Here is a 24,587-nt window from a genome sequence, read left to right as displayed (position 1 = left end):
AATGCTCATATGAGATAGAACATATACATAGAAGTTCTTTAAACTTTGCATATTAAACGCACGTAGATACCGGTACTACGACAAAATATCTCCAGGTGCTATATATATTTATAAAAATAATATGCATCATCATTTTCATTATATAGATTTCCATTTACGTATCTTTTTTTTTAATATAGACTCTGTAAAACAAAAGAGAATAATCTCAACCCACGTATGCTGACCTGCCATGCTCAGTGATGATGTAACAGTACATAGTGAAAAGGTCCTATTCATTCTCCAGATTTAGGTGATGACATGTCCACCGAAAACTACAACATGACATCACGGAGCCGCGGTGATAAGAGACTCACCGCTCACCCAAAGGGGCCTTGCAAACGTGAAGCGAGGAGGAACGCAGGCGTTGTTGCCTGGATCAACACAGGTCTCCTCCAGGAGAAAGCTAAACAGAATCCAGGTCTGGTGAGTCGCGGGCGTGTGCACGTAACGAGCATGCGCACAACAAATGCACGGGACCGCGCTCACGTAAATACGCTTGCGTTGTCGCACCGCGACTTCTCAGAGCAAAAACGCAGGTCTCATTGAAAATGAACTATAGGCGTGTTTTATCGCTCCCCGTTTGCAAGGCCCTAAACACATCTTTCTGTTTTTATCTAGCACCTTTTCAGTGGTCGCCTTATCACCTAAAAGTATGAAGTATGAATAAGCCTTTAGATAACAGTCAACAGTGCCCCAGGCCCCCGCATCCAGTGTTGATTATGACAGGATATTCTTTGTTTTAGTCACACTTTAGTCGTCTGAAATGTTTTCTAAGTCTACAGTTGAACTGGTTGACAAAAATGTATTTCGGCAGGCCTTGATGGCGTCTTAATGCCTGCTTTTACACTTGGTTGCACGCAGATTTTCAGAGCACAACACACCGATCGCAAACCAATTATAAAATGATCTCTTCTCCATTTTAACATTTCAACATCTAGTTATTATTTGTTGACGAAATTGTCAGTATGTTTAGTCATAGTTTTAGTCATAATTGCTTAGTTTTTATTTAGCTTTTGTCAGTGAAAAAAGGTAGTCGACAAACATCTTTCGTCATATTATTTTAAGTTGACGGAATCAACACTGCCAGCATCCACATGCTTCTACTGCCTCGTCCGGCCTAGCCGATCTACAAGATCACAATGTGTGGCATCACGGCGCGCCGTGAGCTTGTAGATCGGTTAATTTTCTGACAGGGTCCTGAGGGCCGCGTCCAGACTAGTTCAGACTGAGAGACGCAGTCTCAGATGCGAATCGCATTTCAAACCACCTCGTAGGAATGCGGTTCAAATCTCATTCACAGTCACATCTTTTCATTGTCTTTTTTTTGGTCAGACTTGATAAAAAAACAATCAGATTAAAAAATGTGCATTTGGGCTGCCAGTACTCAGTCGTGGAAAATAACTACCGGTAAGTACATTTACTCAAGTACAAATTGTAGGTATTCTGTTATTTTTATTTTAGTGGAGTATTTCCACTTTTTCACTTCTACTCCACTACATCTCAGAGGCAAATAATTGTAATTTCACGCCACTAGACTTATTTGAAAACTTTAGTTACTAGTTACTTTGTAGATTAAAAAATATATATTTTTACTAGCAGATCTACAAGCTCACAATGTGTCGTGATGCGACACATTGCGAGTTTTGTAGAACGGCCACTTTCCAAATATTTTTAACTTCTGTAATGGGACATTCTGCACTTTTCTACTTTTAGTACATTTTGATACCAATACTTTTGCACTTTTACTCAAATTCCGGACTTTTTCTTGTAACTGGCAGCCTGTAGATGAGACACAACAAGGTCATGCAGTCTTCATGCCACCATAAATACCGTCTGTCACCTGCTCATCAGCCTATGACAGCCACCATACCGTCTGTCACCTGCTCATCGGCTTGGAGCCGAGTTCAGTTCACGGAGTGAACAACATGTGCTAAGCAGGAATATAAGAGGGGGAAACGGGACGGGGAGTGTAAAGGGATAACAAACATGCCTCTACGGTTCAAAAACGACACCGACCGAATTAAATCACTAAAGTGACGTGACATGTAAACCAAAGTTCTCTGTTGTCCTCACAATGTTGTCTCTGAACGGTGGAAGAACCACGGTGCCTTATTATAGCCTATTGAAGTATAAAAGTTGTATAAGGTGAAGGAGAGAGACAGAGAGACAGGGTTACAGAGAGAGCCCTCGCCCTGTTGTATCTGCTTCTTTGTGCTACAGCTTAACTGTTTTTAAACAGAGCCTCTCAGCGTTGAGAGATTCTGAACCTGCCAGTGGAATAGAGTGGACCACACATTCTCATTCAAACACAACTCATCACTCATACGGTCAGGACGCCTTGCCGTCGCTGTCACATTTATCAATGTGCAGGGCGGTCCGAAAGCCCAAAGTGTCGTCTTGTGTTGTCGCGCGACTGAACCAACGGAATGCTGAGGTTTATGTCACGTGACGTGACTGAGTGACGACGGAAAACGGACGTGATCGAGAACAAGGCCATGTTGTCATTAAAAACGTTAAAAGTGAAGTTATAAACGTCGAGAAGAAGGCAAGGTAAAAAGCCATCAGAAGCGGGCTAGAAGCCCCATGCCGAGAGCCTGAATGAGGCGACAGGGCGGGGCTGTCTGATTTGCATATACGGACAGGGTGGCAGTCGTCATGTGAGAATGTGTTGTTGTGACTGCCATATATGGAGCGTGTCACGAGGTGTGATGGACTGACGGCCATATATGGTGGCGTGACGTGTCACGAGGCGTGATGGACTGACGGCCATATATGGTGGCGTGACGGAGCGACGGACAGGTTTTTGCAAGTTTTCATAGTAATCTGCGGTCGCAAATAAAATATTACGATTGGACATCTCGGCCAGTGACAGAACAGCATGCCAAAATGCGAGCAAACTGAGAATCAATGACAGACCCAGGTATACTGGAAGGTTCGATGACTCTTCACAAAGAAGCTGTACAGGCTGACTTAACAGAGGGCAGGTTAATGTTAACAGAGAAACAGAGGGCTGTATGCAGGTTAATGTTATATAGGGAAACACAGGGGTTTTTGCAGGTTTTGCAAAGCATTACAAGGTGGGTGTACTAGTAACTACTACTACAGACTCTTTCATGGCCGGTTATGACCAGACCACTAACACTATACTGCATGTCTCTGTCGTGACAATAGTCACGATACATTCCGTTTCATATCACTATACTACTCACTGCTGAGGAAAATGGCTTCCAAAATGTAGTATTAAAACCAGTGTTTGGATAAAAGGGAGGGGGACGTGCAATGTGTGTCGTTCTCTGAAACATGAACATGATGTGATGCACCGCCGATCCCTCCGACACAATGTGAATTAACGGGGAAATGTCAGATATTTGGCGTCGTCTTTTTTTCCCCACCTTCTTCCCTTTTACAGGTGCCGGGAGTTAGTCGTTAGTGCAGTGGCGGACACCGATCCTACCGATGAAAACACCAGCGAGGGGTGATGAGGTCATGGCGGGGCCAGCGGTAGCGGTCAGCCTGCCGTCATGTGCTGGTGGTCAGGTGTTCTGGTGGTCAGGTGTTCTGGTGATCAGGTGTTCTGGTGGTCAGGTGTTCTGGTGGTCAGGTGTTCTGGTGGTCAGGTGTTCGGCCTGATTCATGCTCCCGTCAGTCGTAAGACGAGGCACATCGACCAGGCTTTCCTCTTGCCTGTGCTACGTGTGGTCGTTGACTTAAGGCTCATTCATAGTCTGGATTTTCGGTGGTGAGGTGACCACTGAACTACAACATGACATCACGAGCCGCGGTGAAGAGCAAACAACCACCCCAGCCCTTCTCTGTTTTTACTCACCACTGCTCAACGTTATTTCAGCTCCGGTGGTCACCTCACCACTGAAAATCCAGACTAGCCTTTAGTCTCGCGTGGCCAGACTGCTGCCCCTCGCAATTATCAAATGCTTCCATCATACAGTCTGGAGCAACGTTAGCTCTGATCGTGAATAAAATATAAAGCGGAAGTGAAGCCTCGATTCTACCCACCTCCGTTTCGTCTTAAATGTATCCTAATATAAATAGAAATCATCTAAGCATATACAGTATAGCTAGATGAAATGGAAATAAAAATAAGGTATTTTTTTAATATATTTTTGTGAACGGAAATGACAAACAGATTACTCGGATTTGGGAAAGGTGTAGTTCCAGACTCTATATAGCATTCGGAGATTGTGGAATAGTTGTCTGGCAACGCGAGACTATCGTTGACTTGACCAGGTCACTGTAAGCGGAATGTTTTATTTATTTATTATTATTTATTTATTTTGCTTGAATGTGTTGATGCTTGGAATATACCCTGATTTGAATGTGTTCCGACAGGAAAAAAACAACGACCATGCTTCAGTTTGTTCTTGAGTCTGGTGGTAAATTAATATCCCGTGGAGTGAGTCTTTGTGCTGGTATTATATAGGACTCAGGAGGGTGGTCACACCGTGGCATCCGGATATACCGTGCGGTATTCTTTACAGCACGTCTCACAGTGGAACGTGAGAACGTGTGCTGGGCGGGAGGATCTCCCCAGAACGGGGGGGTCCCCCCATGTTCACCTTTTTGACAGAAAGGGGGGTCCCCCCCCCCCCCCCATGCATGTTCACCTTGTCCGGTCCGGTCCGGTCCGGGTAGAAAGAAACATCCCGAAAAGAATACAGTACTTGCCACGGGAGTTCCATCTTTTGGCTTTATGGTCTAACTGCGGAACAGCAGAATCCTTTGTAAATACTGGTCAATGTATTCCACACACATGCGTGCATGCGTGCATGTGTGTGTGTGTGTGTGTGTGAGAGAGAGAGAGCGTGCACATGTAAGCGTCTGTGTTCATATCTCTGTGGCGGTATGTCTGTGTGTGTGCGTGTGTGTGCGTGTGTGTGTGTGTGTGTGTGTGTGTGCGTGGCTGCGTGCGTGCGTGCGTGCGTGCGTGCATGCAGAGGGCATGGTGGAAGTAACAAAGGAAGGGAAGAAGCTGTGTGCGTGCGTTCAGATCTCCGTGGCGGTGATCTCCTCAAAGCAGATGTCGGTGCTGCCGCCGTGCATGTCGTAGGCGTCCGTCTGCCGGTGGTTCTCCAGCTCCAGGCTCAGCTCCCTCATGACGCGCTCCAGGTCGCGGTTCCGTCGGTACATGTGGATGTAGTTCTGCTGCAGCTGCTTCTGGTAGCGGATCACCTTATAGAGCAGAGCCGTAGAGTTATAAAAACCCATTTTAGACCTGCTGAGGCCGATTCTGAAAAAGATGTCTTTTGGGGAGGGAGCCTCAGAAGCAATGATCTGAGTTGAAAAATATATATTATTCATAATGAATAATAATATATACTGTATTTTTATTTTATATTCAAAGATTTTCAAGATTAAAAAAATAGCCGATCTACAAGCTCATAGATATATCTGTCTGTCTGTCTGTCTGTAAAATGGTGCATTTATATAGCACTTTATATGGCGCTTTACATAGAATCATAGATTGTGCATTACATTCACCCATTCACACACACATTCATACACTGACAGTGATGGCAGCGGAAACCATGCAAGGCACCAACCAGCACATCAGGAGCAATTAGGGGTTCAGCGTCTTGCTCAAGGACACTTCCACACTACCTCTGGGGGAGCGCCAGCCACTCTACATCTACACCGGAGCCATCGCCACCACCGTCTGTCTGTGTGTGTGTCTGTGTGTCTGTCTATAGCTAAAATAAAGAATGGCGCAGATGCTGTTCCGGTTTTAATGGTTTAAAATAGAAATTCCCCCCCTTCCTCATCTTGCCTAATTGATTCATTAAAGGGACAAACTAGATTAGCCACCACTAAGAGACAGAAGACAATATCTACATAAAAAAACAACAACACTGCACTGCACACATAATTAAACTGCAGAGCAACACCTGACAGCTTGCAGACACAAAAGACCTGCGCCATAATGAGTCCAACAGCTCGGCATAATTAACTTATCACTGAAGGTGCTTCAAGGCAAATGGAATTACCAGAGAGAGAGAGAGAGAGAGAGAGAGAGAGAGAGAGAGGGCGTCAATACATTGAAGTCTCACACACAGCTTGTACATCTGCTTTAAAAAGAATCACACCTGTGTGAAGTTAGGACAAAGATTGACACTAAGCCATTTTGCTCAGACACTATGACGTACAATTCTCCATTCATTGGAATTTTATTTAATTTGTGTAGGACGGATATCTACACTAATAGCTGAATATAGGAGGGGCTAGCGCCCGTAAAAAAAAAGATAATAATAATTCTAGTTGTTAACACCTAGAACACCCGGGGGTATTTGTAACCATTAAATCAGGACGCCCAGCGATTTGTTTCTTCAGGGCCTTTTTCAAGGTTGCTCCGTGCCATTTTGTAAGTAGCTTGAAGTAGCTAGATGTAGCCAAAACACCCCCGAGGGGATCGACAACAACGGGATAGTATGATTACTTCTAACGCGACAAGTGACAGGACAGTGATGGGCCGTCAAAAACATATCTTTGGTTAGAATTGGACGGATTGATTTAGATCAAGAGTTATTCACGTTTGAAGATTTTTCCTCTCATCCACTAAAATGGAGGGGGACCACTTTGGATGACGTCCCAACCGGAAATGACATCGCATGCTCAATCGACGCTCCCAGCCTGTGGAGCGGTGCGCTCGGTTATGATATCATTAATGTTCCGTCCTGTGATTAATCTCCGTCCTGGGCGGAGTGTTAAACAACTGTGTGTTTCTCCCTTGGCAAAACCACTACAATAATTATGACTGGTATATGGCCTCTAGCCAGAAGAATGCTGTGATAAAATGCATCTAAATGTTTAACAGCCAAAAGTAACAATGAAACGGACAGTGTGTTCTTAACTGTACTGGAGCAGTGTGGGCAGCCTTACCTTGTCCTTCTCCTCCTGCCACACCCTCCTCTCCTCCTCGAACCCTGACAGCTGCTCCTCACTGCTCCTCCTCTCGTACATGAGCTCCGCCTTCAGCCGTTCCACCTGAGAGGAGAAGGAGGAGGTCTGATGAACCAGAGGTTCCTCAACCTTTCAGGTCCAGACCCAAACCAGAGATTAGACGTTTGGCTCAGGACATCGCGTCGCACCACGTTGCGAGTTTGTAGATCTGTAGACTATTTTTCACTACTTCTTCATAAACTTTTGTTTTTATTCACGGATGTTCTTTCTTTTAGATTGTTTTGGATTTGTTTTGTTTGTTTTAAAATGTATACAATTATTTTAATAGTTTTTATTTAAACAAAGACGTTTTTAATGTAGGACAAGAAAATGGGATTTTTACTCGAGGTGCGACCCATAAAAATGGGTCCCGACCCACTATCTGAGGACACAGCAGAAGGAAGCTCTACCTGTAGCCTGAGTCCCAACAGGTTAACGCATCGTTCTACTCAACAGGACACAGCAGAAGGAAGCTCTACCTGTTGCTTGAGTCCCAGCAGGTTTTCTGCATTCTGCCGCTGTGCTTTGACCTCGTCGCTCTCCCCGCCCCAGGCCAGACGACCCTCCTCTCCGTCGCGGTACGCCGGGGGGCCGGGGCAGGGGCCCCCCGGGGGGCCGGAGCAGGGTCCTCCCGGGGCCCTGCCCGCCACGCATCTACCCTGCTGAAGGGAGAGGCTCGCACACTGGCCCTTCGCTGCCGAACACTGGTTCCCGGACGACGTCTGCGGCGTCTGTGCGGCGTGGGCGGCAGACAGGGCGTCGCGGAGGCGCGCCGACTCCTCCTCCAAGCGGCCCATCTTCTCCCGGAGCAGCTCTGCCTCGCTCTTGCGCCTCTGGAGCTCGTTCTCGCAGACCTCCAGCTCCAGGGCACGGGTCCGCACGGCCGTGCCGGCCTCCTGCGTGCGGGCCTGGCTGGACTGCAGCTCAGAGTGGACCTCCCGGAGCTGGGCCTTCAGGATCACGATCTCCCCCGCCTTCTGGCTCAGCTCCGACTGAAGCTCCTTCAACTGCTGCTTGAGCAGGGAGATCTCCCCTGACTTCTGACACACCTGGGGAGTGGGGCAGGGAGAGAGAGAGAGAGATAGTACATTTCCCGTTAACTTGTCCACACCGGACACAAAAGTCACTTGTCTGGAGCACGCGCACATACAAATACAGGTGTGAATACATGTTTCAATATAAGATGAATATTCTCAATTTACAATATAATAGCCCTAGAATGTCTGTGATCATGTACGTATTCCAAATACACAGCCACAGTCTGCTAACCGTGTGTGGATAGGACCGATCTATGGCTGTGTATTTGGAATACATGAAATGTAAATATGTAAGATCGCAGACATTCTATGTCTATTACCAATATTGGAAAGGCGATTATTAGGAAAGCCAGACAATAATGACAATGTTGTTGGCTGTTGGGAGCGTCACAGAAAAAGTGAAACCAAAAGTTACTTGTCCAATGGACAAGTAAAAATGTAATGCACTTGTCCGGAAAGATTTATTACTTGTCCCGGACAACAGGACAAGCCTTAATGTCCAGCCCTGATATCCTTAGATACATGCATATATACGGTATATTTCGACAGAAAAATCACGATTTCTCAGGCTATATATAGAGCATTTTGGTCTGGATTCCATACATCTCATGGTCCTTCCCTTGTGCTCAACCTTCCAGTCTACTCAAGCTGTCTCTTAGAGGGACCATACGCTGGTCTCACAGAGCCTATATGACCTTTGACCTGTGACCCACCTCCCACTTGGTCTCCTCCAGACGTGGTCCCAGCTGAGTGTGTTCCCGCTGGATGTTGGCGCACCTCCTCTCCAACGTCTCCCTGTCCTGGAGCAGCGCCGAGAAGTCCTCCTGAAGCTTCTTCTTCTCCTGCTGGAGCTGAAAGACCTGAGAGACACACACACACACACACACACACACACACACACACACACACACACACACACACACACACACACACACACACACACACACACACACACACACACACACACACACACACACACACACACACACACACACACACACACACACACACACACACACACACACACACACACACACACACACACACACACACACACACACACACAGTCATGTCGATACACCTAGATTCTAGAGCAGTGGTTCTTGGAAGGTTAACATAGGGCAAGTTGCCACACCTCTGCAAAATGTAAACTTTTACCGCAGTAAGTTCCTGTATTTATAGTATTCCTCACAGGGGACTGGCACGCTCTCTCGCCCATTCACATGTACCTGTATATAAACGGTATGGCTGCATCCCCCGGTATATACAGTACAAGTATACCTGGAACTGAAGGACCTGCAGTTCAAGGTACAACTGTAGCTGCAATAGAGCACCGAAGTCTGACGTCAATATCGGTAGTGGGCGCAAATCCACGGGTTCGTGTACTTTTTTATTTACATTGTAATCCCCATAGGGGGATTTTAGATCCGTGTTTAGATCTGTGTTTGAAAAATAATTAATAAACATGTCATCCCGGCCGTTTCACTCATTCTTCATGGATATGAAGAATCAACTGACTGAGAGAAAACGCTATTGTTACTGCTACTGAATTAGTTACATTTTCACTATAGAAACAGACTGTATCATATATGAGTGACTGACTGTCGCAAACGATACAGAGACACCTCCCTGACAATAATGCCGATACAGCTTGTTTATTTTTGGACCACAATGCTCATATATAACGATTTTAAGATGAGCCCATGTTATTCTCCATAGACAAATGACTTTCCGTGAACCATCAAGGGGATGAGCGAGTGACGTCAGGACTTTGGCGCTCTATGACACAAGTCACTACAGACGCACGCTTGGTGGTGTCAACGACCGTGTGGAGGACAAACAGGACAAAATTATGCTGTGATCTTTGCATCTTTTGCATCTGCCCGTGTGAGCGCAGCAACAGAACACAAGGAGTATTACCTGGAGCTGCAGGACCTGCTGTGCTCTCTGGTTCTTCTGAGACGCCTGCTTCATTTTGGTAGCACAGCTCTGCCTCAGCTCCTCCATCTCGCCCTCACAGCGCCGCTGCTTCTCCTCGTACACCTGGCAGATGGCGGCCTCGTTCTCGTCCAGGTTGTCCCGGAGCGTCTGCAGCTCCAGGTCTCTCTCCCTCAGCTTGTCCTCCAGCTCTCGGACCACGCCCTCGTAGCCGTCCAGCGGCAGCGGCGAGTGCCCGCACGAGCCGCTGTCCGACAGGGGCTGCCCGCCCCCACCGCCGCCGCTGATGCCGACGCCCCCGCAGCGCCCGCCGCTCAGCGAACCAGAGCCTGTGCTCTTGCTGGACGAGGACCGCCCGCTATCCGAGTTGGTGTGACCGTGGTGGCTCCCTCCTCCTCCTCCTCCTCCTGAGGTGGTCCGACCCCCACCCAGGCCCGGCATAATAATGGGGTCCATGATGGGACCCCCTCCTCCTCCTCCCACCACCCCGGACGCGGACCCCCCGGAGCTGGAGCCCTCGCTGGGGGCCAGGCTGTAGCCGGTGCTGCTGTGAGTCGGCAGGCTGGAGAGAGAGAGAAAGAAAGGGACAAACATTTAAGCAATATTACATTACAACATCATTAATGAACTTCTGCGATACCTTTCGGAACTCGCTAATATTGCAATTATACAACAGTTACCCTTAAAACTAAGTTATTGACAGATGTAGTCACTAAGACCACGAATGTCCCAAGAAACTAGCTAGCCTATAGCCACCGAGTCTGCTGCGCTCCAGGAGAAAAATACAGCTGAAATCTTTGTTTTGAGTAGGTGATCCTTTGCGCAGGTTTAAGAAACGGCTAGAAGCAATGAGATTGCTTCCTCGAAATGACCTAAAAACGAAACAAGCTAAGCCAAGCGGAAAACTAACAAAAATGAAACTGAAATTGAAAACTCCTAAATAGAAAAAGAAAAGGATTGTAAAAGTCCTAAACCGTAATGACCTTGAGAGGGAGTTGCGTCCAGAGTCAGACATGGAGCAGGACTGGCTGCTCCGAGCGTTGCGTCCGCCGCTGTACGAGTTACGCTTCCCGTCGGCGCTGCTGCCGACCGCGGTGTTCCCGTTAGCACAGTTAACGGGAACGATGCCAGAGCCCCCGACGGGCAGCAGGAGGTTCAGGCTGCCCTGGCTCTCCGACAGGCCGCCGCCACCGCCGCCCCCTGGCCGTGGCGACAGGTACTGCACCGAGTGGCGGTTTTTGGGAATCACCGGTTTGAATGCCGTGGGCCGGATCAACACTTTCTCCATGTTCTGAAATAAATAGGACATAAATATTGATTTCTTTGATCAACACCTTCTCCATGTTCTGAAATAAATAGGACATAAATATTGATTTCTTTGATCAACACCTTCTCCATGTTCCGAAATGAATAGAAGATGATTCATTTCTTTGTGAAGCGCTTTTCCAAACACAGTTACACAGCTTTACAGCAGTGGATGAATATACAGTATTTGAAATTGGACACTTGGAATGGTACTTTTTGCCTCTTTCTAATACTATTTCACAGTTTGACCAGTTTTTATAGCATAGTTTGTTATACAAAAGAAACAGAGATATTAAATGACCACAGATCGAAAAGGAGGGTTTTCAGAAGTGATTTAAAATGTGATACTGTTTTTTGCGATTTTCCGAATGTCTCCTAAAGGACTGAACGAGGACTTTCCTCTCAACCACTTTCTATAATTCCATAACTGTAACCACCATTAAATTATAACTCTTATTTGTTGCCAAAGATGAAGTTACCTGATTATTTAATCATGATGGCCATTTGTGTTGTTTCAACTCTTGTGATATGCAAATGTTGAACACTTGATTTCTAACGTGACCTGTGGGTGTCTATTTAAGTGGGTGAGATACTCACATCTCCAGTTTGACCCGATGAAGACCTTTTTCTGGTCCCTTTCCAACCCAGCACCTCAACTAAGTGATGTGCGTATTGACCAGTGTTGATTTCGTTGACTAAAAATAAGACGAAAACTGTTTGTCGACTACCTTTTTCCAATGACGAAAACTAAATGGAAACTAAATGAAAACTAAGCTATGATGACTAAAACTAAGACTAAATATATTGACAATTTCGTCAACAAATAAAAACTAGACTAAAATGTTAGGAAGGGACTAGTGGACAAGAGATCCAGTATAAGTCATTTTTACAATTAGTTGCATGCTGAAAATAGCCGATCTACAAACTCACAACGCGGCATCAAGGCCCGCCCAAATACATTTTGTTTGACTAAATCAACTGTAGATTTAGTCGACTAAAATCTTATGACATTTAGTCGACTAAAACTAGACTAACACTAAAACATTCCAGGTGACAAAAATGTGACTAAATTAAAACTATTCAAGAGACTGCGACTAAAACTGAAATCAAGATTTACTGCCAAAAACAACACTGGTATTGACGCATTCTATTAGTTTTTATGCTGATTTTGCGAGCCTTAAGATCCTCAGGCATTTCGTTTCTACGCCTATAGGGACTGCAAAGGCCTGGTCGCCCCCCCGTGGTAACGACCAGCACCATCTAAAGGCTGCAACACGGACGGACTCATGATGGGTCAGCAATGGGTCTGCAGTATAACTGCTGAGTCTGCCCATTCAGGGCTTTGAAAGTCAACTGTAAAATCTGAAAAATCAATTATGAAACCAACAGATATATGATCGTGTTGGTGTTTCTTATACAAGAACGGGTGGTTGAGAAGAGTCGAGCTGCGCTAATTAATTAGCAGCAGCTGGTTGGAGCTCATTTGAGGGGTCAGTGAGGGGGCAGCGATCAGTTTCATTTGGTTTAATTAATATGCATGCTTTCTTTTAAGCAATTTTCTTAACGATTGCCCATCTCTCTTCCCAGATAGAGAGGCTGATGGAGAGAGGCTGGGACGGCGAACACACTGAAGTGAAACGGACGAAGCAAAGATGCACACAGGTCCTTCTAAACGTTTCTTCGTTAACGATCTAGCTATCAGGTCTCAGGGAGTGAACTCTGAACGTAAGTGATCTGCTATTGATCCCGAGGAGCCCTGTCAAACCATCTAACGTCAGGCTCTGTCAGGAGAGTGATTAAGCTTCCCCCGGCGATCAATGAAGATAAATAGCCAATTAGACGGCTTAAAAACATCCCGGGCAGCGCCCTGCTGAGGAGCGAACGGCATACCTCTATTAGGCGGTTTCATGATGAGCATGTCTTATTGCCTTAACCCATTTTGGGGCGGGAACCCTTTTTGGTGTTTTAAGCATTATGTTATGCTTTAGCTATTTAAAAATAGCAGATCTACAATCTCATAGCACGGCACTCGGTGCCGCGCTACAAGCTTGTAGGTCTGCTACTTTTGAAAAATCGTGAAAATGTGGCGCAAATATTTATATATATTCTTTCAGAGTGAACGTTTTTAGCTACAAATCTTTGCTTCTTGGAACAACATATTTTGAGATTGGTGTCTGGGGCCAATTACAGATAATTTTGGGGTCCTTGACATGAAATATTGAGCACCACTGATATAGAAACATAGGTATTTCAGAAAACTGTCATGATTTAGAAAACATTTTTAAAATGTCGATGTCAGGTCAAAATGGGTTATGGTCCTTTCAAACGGGGAGCGTGCGACGCAGATGTTGCGGCCGCCTGGATCAGCGACAGGTCTGCTCATGAGGTCACAACAATCCTGGTCTAGTCGACCGCGGGCGTGTGCGCGAAACGAGCACGCGCGTGACAATTTCATGGGACAGCGCGGGTGAAAATACCTGTGCAAATTGAAACGCACATTGAAATCAAATTACTACAGTAGGCGTGTCAGCTCCCTGTCTGAAAAGGCCTTTAGAAGGAATAAGGCTGTACCCTAGCCCTTATTTTAGGACTCGAACTTCGGCAGGAATTTCCGAGTGAACATTCGGACCATTTGTTTCTAATTTATTAAAAACATAACCGTCTCGATCAGAGCGCACAGCGCGTCTCCCCCGCTCTTTATCAATCTCTCTCGTCTCATCCCAACACACACACACACACATTGGCGGCCTTATACATATATTGAAACATATAATATGTTTCAATCGTTTCAATTGAAACAGGCCTCGAGTCTCCAGGGGCCTCCCCATTTTGTTGGCAAGATTTAAAAATAATAAAGCCCTGACTGTCTGCGGAGTTTATTTCTCCTGCCTTCTGTGTGATTTATTTATCCTTCCAAGCCCACTATCCTGCGTCAGCGTCTACTACATCCTAGTGTAGTTCACTTAAGAAATAAAAGTATTGTTATAAGCAGCTTTTATTTTGAAGAGGAAGAGGAAGTTGTTTCGGTTGTAGCCAGCTGCCATGACAGTCTACTCGACTAGAAGTGCCGGGTGTTAGTGGAATAATAACAACAACATGCTTTTAGCCAAAGTTTATAAAAACCGCATGCGTCTATGAATTAAACAATGTAGGCTAAACACTTTGGAATTACGTTAAACATGGTATATCCTCCGTGGCGGCGTCATTAGGTGAGTACTAGTTAATGAATTGTTAAGTTTCATAGTATCATTCATCATCAACAAGCCCCCCAAAATGAACAGGGTACACATCACAGTGTGGAGCTGAGTGGTGAAGGTGCACCCTACAAACGCCCCCGGAACTTTAATTTATGCTTTATTTTATTTATCACATTGTGAGAGTGGTCTACTTTGGAGGACACACACACACACACACACACACACACACACACACACACACACGCACAAACCCTGTTTTAGATGGCTTGGCCTAATATAGCCATTGCCCCACATATACTGGACATGTCCCCATCAGTTAAAACCCATTTAGACCCGAGTAGTACGCATCTGTGTCACCTTAACCATTATTTTAAACTTTAGCTTTTGAAAAATAGCATCCCTACAAGGTCATAGCGTGGCACAGAGTGCCACTATTCACCATTAGCTTGTAGATCTGCTATTTTTCTAAAATCTTGCAAATCTTTGAATATATATTCTTTCACAGCAAACATCTCTGGAATAACATATTTTCAAATGAGGGTCGGTGGCCAATTACATAATTTTGGGATTCCTTGACATAAAAATAGTTTGAGAACCAACTGATACATAGGGTTTTTCAGAAAACTGTCATGATTTAGAACAGGGGTTCTCAACGTTTTTGTCTGGGGACCCCCGGAAATGCCTTGCGACCCCCGCCCTGCCACCCTTCCCCACCCCCAATACAAACTGACTGCAAAAATAACCTTAATAATAGAGAAAATATATTGTATATCATAAATGAATACAAAAAAACAGATCTAATCATTAAGGAAAGTTTATGCAGGCACTATGTGTACTATGTAAACTCTTCCATTTCAGTTGCAAAAAGAAAATATATATATATATTTTCTTTAATAATTTGGGGACCCCCCAAAATAAGTTGGTGACCTCCCGAGGGGTCGCGACCCATGATGGGTTGAGAACCCCCGATTTAGAAGACATTTTGTAGAATCTGGTCTCCCGGTCTAAAATGAGTCACTCTCTCTCACCTTCTCCAGTTGTCCCGACACCGGCACCAGTTTGGGAGGCGGCCCTCCGATGGTCCCGTCGAGCGCTCTGTGGTCCCGCTGCTCCTCGGAGTCGCTGCAGGGGCTTCGGGCGGCCAGCGCCTCCACCACGTCCTTGTCATTCCAGTCCCCTCCCACCAAGACCGCCTCCTCGTCACACACGTTCCTATAGTTCCCATTGGTTGTTCCTCCTCCTCCGGCGCCGCCCCCCGACCCGGCCGAGTTCCCTGCGGGCCGCGGTGGGTGGTGCTTCTTGTTGGGCAGCGGTGGCGGCTGGACCGCCGGGGCCTGGCGGCGCACACATAACACATAACATTAGTGATTTTATCGTGTTTTTATTTGATTTTTTTATCTTCCCCTGGCTGGCCAGTAGTTTTAGAGACCAGGATTACTGCATGTTTTTTGTGAGGGTACCTACCCTAGGGGACACGGGGAGAACACACAGAAAGGTCCTTTCGCCAACCCCGCCTCGGGTATGGGCACTGAGGAGGGAACACGCCCCCAGCGCCCACAGCATCCCCAGCGGGAATCGAACCCAGGACCTTCTAGCTGTGAGGCGACACCGCGTCCCCCCACAGGGCCTACATACGTGTGACAGAGTATATATACCTGTGTCTGCTGCAGGTGGTGGCTGACGACCAGCAGCTGTTCCAGGGAGCTGCCGCTGCGGAGCGTCTTGTCCTGCAGGCGGAAGCAGCCGGTGGTGGAGGACGAGGACGATGGCGCCGCAGAGCGCCGGGGCTTGTTAGCGCCGTGCTCGCTGGCGGCGGCGCGGCAGTGCCTCTCCTGGTACGAGCGGCCCGATATCAGGCTGCTGACGGAGCCCATGCTGGCGGGTGCGGAGCAAGGGTGAGCCAAGTGGGACGACGAGAGAGGGTGGCACGGCTGCGCGTCGAGACCCGAACCGGGGCGGTCAGTCACGGACAAGGGTAGGGCCTGAACCAAAGCCATGGCCCCCTGATGGCGTCACTGCACACGGCACACACCCTGAGAGAGAGAGAGAGAGAGAGGGTGGAAGAGAGAGAGAGAGAGAGAGAGAGAGAGAGAGAACGAGAGCACACACAAATTATAAATACTTGTAGATTTACTTTTCCACAGTATGAATCAGGTAAAAGTAACGTAGTTATGTTGGAGAGTTGCATGCGAGCTTCAATCCATCTCATATATATTTTCTTTACATAATTGATAATAGATAACAATAATCCATTACCAATCGATCCAAGTATAAAATAGGGCTTGAATGGTTGATATATTAAAAAGGAGCTTCTTGATTATAGTCGATGAATTGAAAGACTGAAATAATTAAAAGTAATCGGCAGAATAATCGCAAAGAAAATACCAATGCAGTGCGCCGATACCCTTGTTGCACCTTACTGCTTCAAAAGCAGTCAAAACCTACCTTTTCAGACTTGCTTTTCCTACATAATACCCCCCCCCCCCCACACACACACACACACACACACACTCTTTTTGTTTCTCTACCTTTGGTTTCTAGCTTTTAATCTTTTTAACTTAATACAATATATATATTTTTTTTTCTGTTCTGTAAAGCGTCTTTGAGTACCTCGAAAAGCGCTATATAAATTGTATAATATTATCAGTATTATTCTCGCCCACCGACCCTTGTTGGTGTCAGACCGGACTGACCACGTGTGGTAAACCAAAATCACAACAAATATCGTAGTACATACAGCTGCTGTGTTCACGCACCTCTGCTATGTTCATGTCTAACCTCATGTACACGTATACTGTACCAGCTGGATATCCTACAGTATGTATAATTATGTAAACCTTTTTTTTTACGTCTCTTTTTTCTCTCCTTGCCTCTGATAGAGCTTACGTAAAATCTAATTAAAATAAAAAACCCACACATTGCACCCACTTCTTTACACCTGTAGACCTGATGAGACAAGAAAGCAGATTCTGACCCAGTGATGTAAATTGGTTTTCAATGTAATGGGTCACCCTAATCCCCCCTCCCATGGAGAGGCCTCACTTAGCCAAAATTAGGCCCTTATTTAGTGGAAGAGGATTAAGTGTTCCATTTTGCAGCCTGTACTATCAGTTTGTGAGCAGAGACAGATATGTTCGGCCTGTCGTGCCAAGTGCAAATCCGTCTGGGCAAGTGGAATCGAGCACGGTTTATACTTTCGTCGCACGACGGTGCCGCGCTGATCTACAAGCTCACAATATAGTGCGGATGCGACGTGTTGTGAGCTTGTAGGTCAGCTGTTCTCGACGCGCAACACAGCCGTGCGACAAAGTATAAATCGTGCTTAATCCAACCCGACAATGACTGCAAACATTCAGCCAGAGCCAACAGTCACAATGCGCACGCACGCACGCACACACACACACACACACACACACACACACACACACACACACACACACAAATGAACATCAACAGCTCACAATAATATATACAACATTTGCCTGCATCAACGCACATCCACACAGACACATGTTACACAATATACAAACACATAATAGTACTTGAATTAAATAAAATATTTGGTGATGAGATGGAGCTTGTTAGAAATGAATGTGTAGCGAGACAAGATAATCCTTGCTTATCTCCTTACATGCTAATTTTTGTTTGATGTGTATTCAAATATAATAAGTAAGTAGGGCAGAGTGGCTTATTGTCGGTGTCAACTGAGAACGAGGTATTTCATGTTCTAGACCCCTGGGAGATGGATTGCTGAGGTGGAATGCAACACCTACCACCAGCTCCCACTACTTACAACACCTACCATCAGCTCCCAGTACTTACAACACCTACCATCAGCTCCCAGTACTTACAACACCTGCTATCAGCTCCCAGTACTTACAACACCTACCATCAGCTCCCAGTTATTACAACACCTACCATCAGCTCCCACTACTTACAACACCTACCATCAGATCCCAGTTCTTACAACACCTACCATCAGATCCCAGTACTTACAACACCTACCATCAGCTCCCGGTTCTTACAACACCTACTATCATCTCCCAGTACTTACAACACCTACCATCAGCTCCCAATACTTATTACAACACCTACCATCAGCTCCCAGTACTTACAACACCTACCATCAGCTCCCAGTACTTAAAACAACACCTACCATCAGCTCCCATGTGTGCCTAGTCTGACCATTACCAAAGCCAAAATAAATCATGGTTCACGACCTCATTGCACTCTTCATGCAGACCCCCCCCCTCCCTCTCCCCCTCCACCCTTAATAGAATTAAGGACCCCCGACCCTCTATAGCTTGTTGTCCGTGACCCCGTGAGCCCTAACCTCCATGACCCTATAGGAGTGGAGCGGAGGGGGTGTAAGTCTGTCCGTCAGCTCGGTGGAGGTCACCCCTGTGACCTCCAAAGGTCATCATGCTCTGGCAACAAACCTCTTTCTTTATGCTTTATACTTCTACCACACACTAAATCTCAGAGGCAAATAATGTACTTTATGTATTTACTCCAATACATTTATTTGGCAACTTTAGTTAGTTACTCTGAGGATTTGACAATATATTAAAATATTACACTTTATGTCCAATATTACACTTTGGCTAATCGAAAATAGCCAATCAACAAGCTCACAAATGTTGAACAAAAATGTAGCAGACCCACTTTTATTACGTAATTATGCAAGTATGTTTTGACGCAGATACTTTTCCACTTCATTCTCAATACACATGCCATAGACTTGTAACTGAGTATTTTTGTATATTGCGGTATTGCTACTTTAACTTAAGTAAAAAACAGAAAGAAAGAACACGGCTTCTTCCAGCTTACTGCCCAACAGTTATGTCTTAAAGTTATTGAACTTTTCAGACCTCCGCCTCCTTTCTCCTCCTCGCTCGCATTCCTCAGACCAAGTGAAAAACACTCCTCCCCCACACACACACGAACACGCACGTGCGCACACACACACACACACACACACACACACACACACACACACACACACACACACACACACACACACACACACACACACACACACACACACACACACACACACACACACACACACACACACACACACACACACACACACACACACACACACACACACACACACACACACACACACACACCTCATCACACTCCCTCCTCATCCTCCCTCTGCCAGTGGTGCAAGAACAGTGGGAGTAAAAGGCGCTCATGTCATCGTGTCTAAAAATAAAATGTGTCTCCAGTGTTTGAATGGGTGTGATATTGAAGCCTCCATGATGGTAGGTGTTGTTGTAAGTACTGGGAGCTGATGGTTGGTGGTGTTGTAAGTACTGGGAGCTGATACTTAGGTGTTGTTGTAAATACTGGGGGCTGATGGTAGGTGTCGTTTGAATGGGTGTGATAATGAAGGCTCCGTGAGGCTGTTTGCTTCAGCCAGCAGATATTTTTGATCAGACATAATATGCTCACAAACCCGTTTCACCTACACTCAGTCACTTTGTCAGCCAGCTATCAGCCAAACCTCCTACTGTGAAAAAGAAGGATTCCAACAGCACAGCAAAATAAAACGTTTGAATAGTAATGGGCTTTAGTTTGATTGGTCACCCACAACTCTAGAAGAGTCCCTGAGTTAGACAGAGCATAGTGATTAAATGGAATAAATCCTGTCTCTGTTTATACCACCTATAGTATAGGTGTTTCCTCCTCCGCGTCATCAGTGCCCATACCCGAAGGCGGGGTTGGCGAAAGGGCCTTTCTGTGTGGAGTTTGCATGTTCTCCCCGTGTCCCCTATAGGGTAGGTACCCTCACAAAAAACATGCAGTAATCCTGGTCACTAAAACTGCCTCCCCCTGGCCAGCCGGGGCGCCTGATGGAGGGGAAAGGAACTGATTGTAATAACGTGTTCCTTCCACGCGCTACGTCCAACCAGGGAAACTCCCCCCTGTCAGGTGTAAAGGAGCAACTTGGACACTCAGGCATGAAGGAAGCATGAGTTCAAGTCCGTTGCTCTCCCCTTGTCCCCCATATATGGGGACTAGGTTGGTGGAGGGTGTGTAGAGCCCAGGATCACATTAGATGATTGACACAGGGGTGAAAAATGGGTTACAAAATCGTGGGATAAAAAAAAAATATATATATAAATAAAATAAAAAGTATAGGTGGTATAAACGGTATAGGTCCTATTACCCACACACCCCCACACTAAGCCGGCTGGCTATTTGGTTCTGCACCTCAAATATACCAACCGTGTTGCGGTGGAGATGCTGCTACAATACTACGCTACACTCCTGAGCCTTTCACATGTACTCAACCCCAGTGCTTGAATCAAAATAAAGACACACCTCGTCAGATCTGCTATTTTCACGTTACTTAACACGAACACCGTTGGCCAGTATATATACGTAAAAAATAACACGTGGTTGATTGCTACAGTATGTTGATAAAACTCGTATTTGAATATACGTATAATGTGTATTATCATATTTTAAGCATGCTTCTTGATTATTTGATTAATCAAAAAGTAATCTAGCGGATTATCGCTAATAGAAAATAATGGATGGTTGCACCCCTCTCTCCACACAGCGCCCATGAGCAGCCCGGCTGGTTGAGTGAAAGTGGGGCTGACAGAAGAAAGATCTCCTCTAAACAGATCCAGATCTATGGGGGTCAGTGACGGCTGCTGCTGGGGGAATTAATCCTGTTATCACCAGTCTGTTAATAACGCCGCCGTTGCCCAGGAGAGGAAGCCCCATTTATTCCGTGGCGACGGATCAGGCCTCTCGCAAATCCACCAGGGAGCCTCCGAGGAGTTCCGGGCACTCTGCGGAGGATCAGGGCGCAGAGAGAAAGGAGAGAGAGGGATCAGGATGCAGAGAGAAAGGAGAGGGTGTTAAAGGAACCGGGGTTCCTTTAACAAAGAGGACAGAGAGAGGGGTGGATGAATTGGGGGATACCAGGTATTCCAATCAAGGACTCAGTGGAGTCCTCTGAAAAGCCAGCCACACAATCCTTTTTGGACACTGGAGTCTCCGGACTTTAGCCACTTACAGCGTCATGGTGTCCCCATTTTGAACACAAAGCTTGTTTTGATTAGAATCGGAATCTGGGATTAGAATCCAAGAGTAAAGACTTCGGCTATCGTTGAAGTCAACGAGGGGGAACCTTTTCACTGACGGACGGACCACTTCCGGTTTATCTCCTAGACACAAAGACGCTGATAGACAGTAGTATAGAGTATAGTTTATCTCCTAGACCAGGGGTTCTCAACCCGTGCGTTGCGACCCCTCGGGGGGTCGCCAATTTATTTTGGGGGGTACCCAAAATGAAGAGTTTACATAGTACACGTGCATAAACTTTCCTTAATGATTATATCTGGTTTCAGTATTCATTTATGATATAATTTCTCTATTATTAAGATCAGTTTGTATTAGGGGTGGGGAGTGGGGGCGGGGCGGGGCGGGGGTCGCGAGACATGGCCAAAGCATTTCCAGGGGGTCCCCACTGCCAAAAACGTTGAGAACCCCTGTCCTAGACACAGAGACGCAGATAAGACAGTATAGCGCGACCTCAAACTGAATCAATATAAAACATTCAAGGCGATCTCCGTCCTTGTGTGTTAAGTGACTGGGATCTCCCAAGAGCTTATCAAATCCACAAGCTACTAGTAGGGAGACTACTTCCTGCCCTGAGAGTCGCAATCGAGGAGGACGACGACGAAGCAAGTATGTCCCATCGCTGATGGGACGAGGAGAGTGTGGGAATCTGCCACGGGAGATGACCTCGAGAGGCGACGGCCGTTTGTGGCTACAGTGGAATCAGTGCTGCTGTACCGGCCGTGGGGACGAGACATGGACAGCTCACAGCAGGAAAAGGCCCCGGGATGGCTGCTTGATGCCACATCTCTACGAGGTGTGGCATCATAATATAAAACTATAAGCTATGATGACTAAATATACTGACAATTTTGTCAACAAATAAAAAATAAAAAATAAAAATCAGAAGAAATTCCGTAAAGCGAAAGCGCCACGTTGTGTGCTTGTAGAGCTGCTATTTTCAATAGTTTGGGTCCTGGGGAAGCATCAAATGTTTCTTTTGGGTCAGGGGCTAAACAGTGCCGTAGACCTAGAGACATGCATGGCCATGGAACTCTGACCTCCTCCCCATCACTCCTTCCTTCCTTCCCTCTCATCCCTCCTTCCTTCCCTCTCATCCCTCTTTCCTTTCCATCGCTCCCTTCACATCCTTCCTTTCCTGTGCTTGATTATGATTCCAACAGTCTCCTGCACTGCATCCTCTTAAGGCACTGGCGACAATAGGGCCCTATTCTTCTTTGCCTTTTTTTAGGCCCCTAAACTTATTTTTAGGGCCCTAAACTTATTTTTAGGGCCCTAAACTTATTTTTTCTTCTTTTATTTTTACTATTTTGAAAGATATTTTTGAATAGTTCAAATAGAGGCTCACAACGTGTCGATGTAGCTCGACTAGTTGAACAATTTGAACAAAAGGCAAAGAAGTTCATGGATAACTAAGAGGCACTGGCGAAAATAGGGCCCAGCAGTGGTTCTCAAACTTTTTCACGTCAAGGACCCCCAAATTGACACTAATTAGCCCGCGGCCCCCCATTTGAAAATATATGCCTGCAGGGACCCCTCCATAAGAGAAGATTTTTACGGCTCTAGCAGTGATTCTCAACCATTTTAAATTCAAGGACCCTCAGTTTGACATGCATTAGTCTACGGACCCCATTTAATGGCATTTCTATCTCTGAGACCCCAATTTGTATTGTAAAATCACTGTTAATTTAACTCTGACAGTGTACAAATGGAACCAACACTCTCAGAGTTACAGACCTATAAGGTTCCAGTTGGTTCCAAACTATAATTTAGTTGAGCACACCCTGGAACTCCCTCAAGGACCCCTGGTCGTCCCGCACCCCACTATGGGAACCAATGCCTTAAAGAACTGAACGTATATGTTGACAACCGTTTCCAACTACACCCAAACGTCTTCGCCCAAAAACAGACACACTGCGAGTTTGTTGTCGATCTGCCCAGAACATGGACCGGGCCGGACGCATGGGGTTCAAGTGGTTAAAACAGGTGGAGCGCATCACTCTAGTGTCTAGTCAGACGGCGGTCAGCGGTCACTGTGTGGTCAAGGCAAACGTGGCAGCGCGAGAGCAGCAGTCATAAAACCGACCACTGGACGTGAGAGGCTATACCACTACCTGGTCTACCGCTGCTCTACGGAAAGCAGCACTTAAAGAGAGCTTCCATATGGCAGGCTATTGTACAGGGTGTTTGTGTTTGTATATATATAGGGTGTGTCTGTATACAGCACTGCCGCGCAGGGGCGACCTTAGGAATCTGGAGGCCCCGTTTCAAGGCCAAATATGAGGCCCCCCAAAATATACCTATTACTCAGCCATTACTCTCGACAATTATGTCATTGTGGGAGAGAGCAAGGCAGCGAGTGAGATAGAGGGGCCAAGGGTGGCGGGGGATGGTTGACTGACCCCCGACAGTCCGTCGGAGCTTGGAGGCCCCACTGAGGGTGGAGGCCCGCTTCCAAATGAAACTGGAAAAGGCCTCTTTGTTTTTCATCATTGACGGTAATTCTGTGAGTAAATGTACTTATACTGTATAATAGTTACAGTGAGTCAGAGTCGTGCGCCTTTAAATCCATCCATGAGTACAGACATGGTGATGGATGGCTAACAGACAGACACGTCATGTACAGTGCAGTGTGGACGCACACACACACACACACACACACACTCACACAATGAAAATGAATGCATGCATGCATGCATAGAACACCTAATTATGCTGCCTGTCTCCCGTTTATTGTTCATGCCTGGACCTCAGCAAGGTTCCACGGTGAAAACCTCCAACGGGCCAGAGAAGTGTGCTATTGTAACTATAGTCAACCAACTTCACTGTAAAAACAATGTTTGCTTTAATGCCTTGCCAAAAAGCCCCCCGGGGGTTTACTGAGCCTCCATTCCAACACAATGTCTGTCTGTCTGTCTGTCTGTCTGTCTGTGGAGGACAATTCTCCTGGTTCTCACCATATTAATGGTTGTCATGGTGGATATACGGTTAAAAGGTATTCTGCTTACAAAGA

The 24,587-nt window shown here is 46.2% G+C and overlaps 1 protein-coding gene across 3 annotated transcripts in view; it reads right to left on the bottom strand.

Annotated features, from left to right (window-relative positions):
• Positions 1–1,928: 1,928 nt before the first annotated feature.
• Positions 1,929–24,587, bottom strand: part of LOC310865449 (leucine zipper putative tumor suppressor 2 homolog) — a 79,340-nt gene continuing 56,681 nt past the window's right edge. For 2 of the 3 annotated variants that reach the window (XM_083774570.1, XM_083774569.1), the window contains 8 exons: positions 16,123–16,500; positions 15,496–15,801; positions 10,949–11,256; positions 9,948–10,527; positions 8,741–8,887; positions 7,470–8,039; positions 6,931–7,080; positions 1,929–5,226 (listed from right to left, as the gene is read on the bottom strand). In XM_083774570.1, coding sequence (XP_083630696.1) covers positions 5,041–5,226; positions 6,931–7,080; positions 7,470–8,039; positions 8,741–8,887; positions 9,948–10,527; positions 10,949–11,256; positions 15,496–15,801; positions 16,123–16,464 — 2,589 coding nt within the window. In that variant the 5' untranslated portion in view covers positions 16,465–16,500 and the 3' untranslated portion in view covers positions 1,929–5,040. The remainder of the gene's footprint in view (positions 5,227–6,930; positions 7,081–7,469; positions 8,040–8,740; positions 8,888–9,947; positions 10,528–10,948; positions 11,257–15,495; positions 15,802–16,122; positions 16,501–24,587) is intronic. The other variant, XM_083774571.1, reaches the window with a different exon arrangement.

The sequence above is a fragment of the Protomyctophum parallelum genome, assembly GCF_964188405.1.
Source record: "Protomyctophum parallelum genome assembly, chromosome: 10".
Lineage (NCBI taxonomy): Eukaryota > Metazoa > Chordata > Actinopteri > Myctophiformes > Myctophidae > Protomyctophum > Protomyctophum parallelum.
The sequence above is the reverse complement of the archived record's forward strand: the minus strand, read 5'-3'. Positions and strand labels throughout refer to the sequence as shown.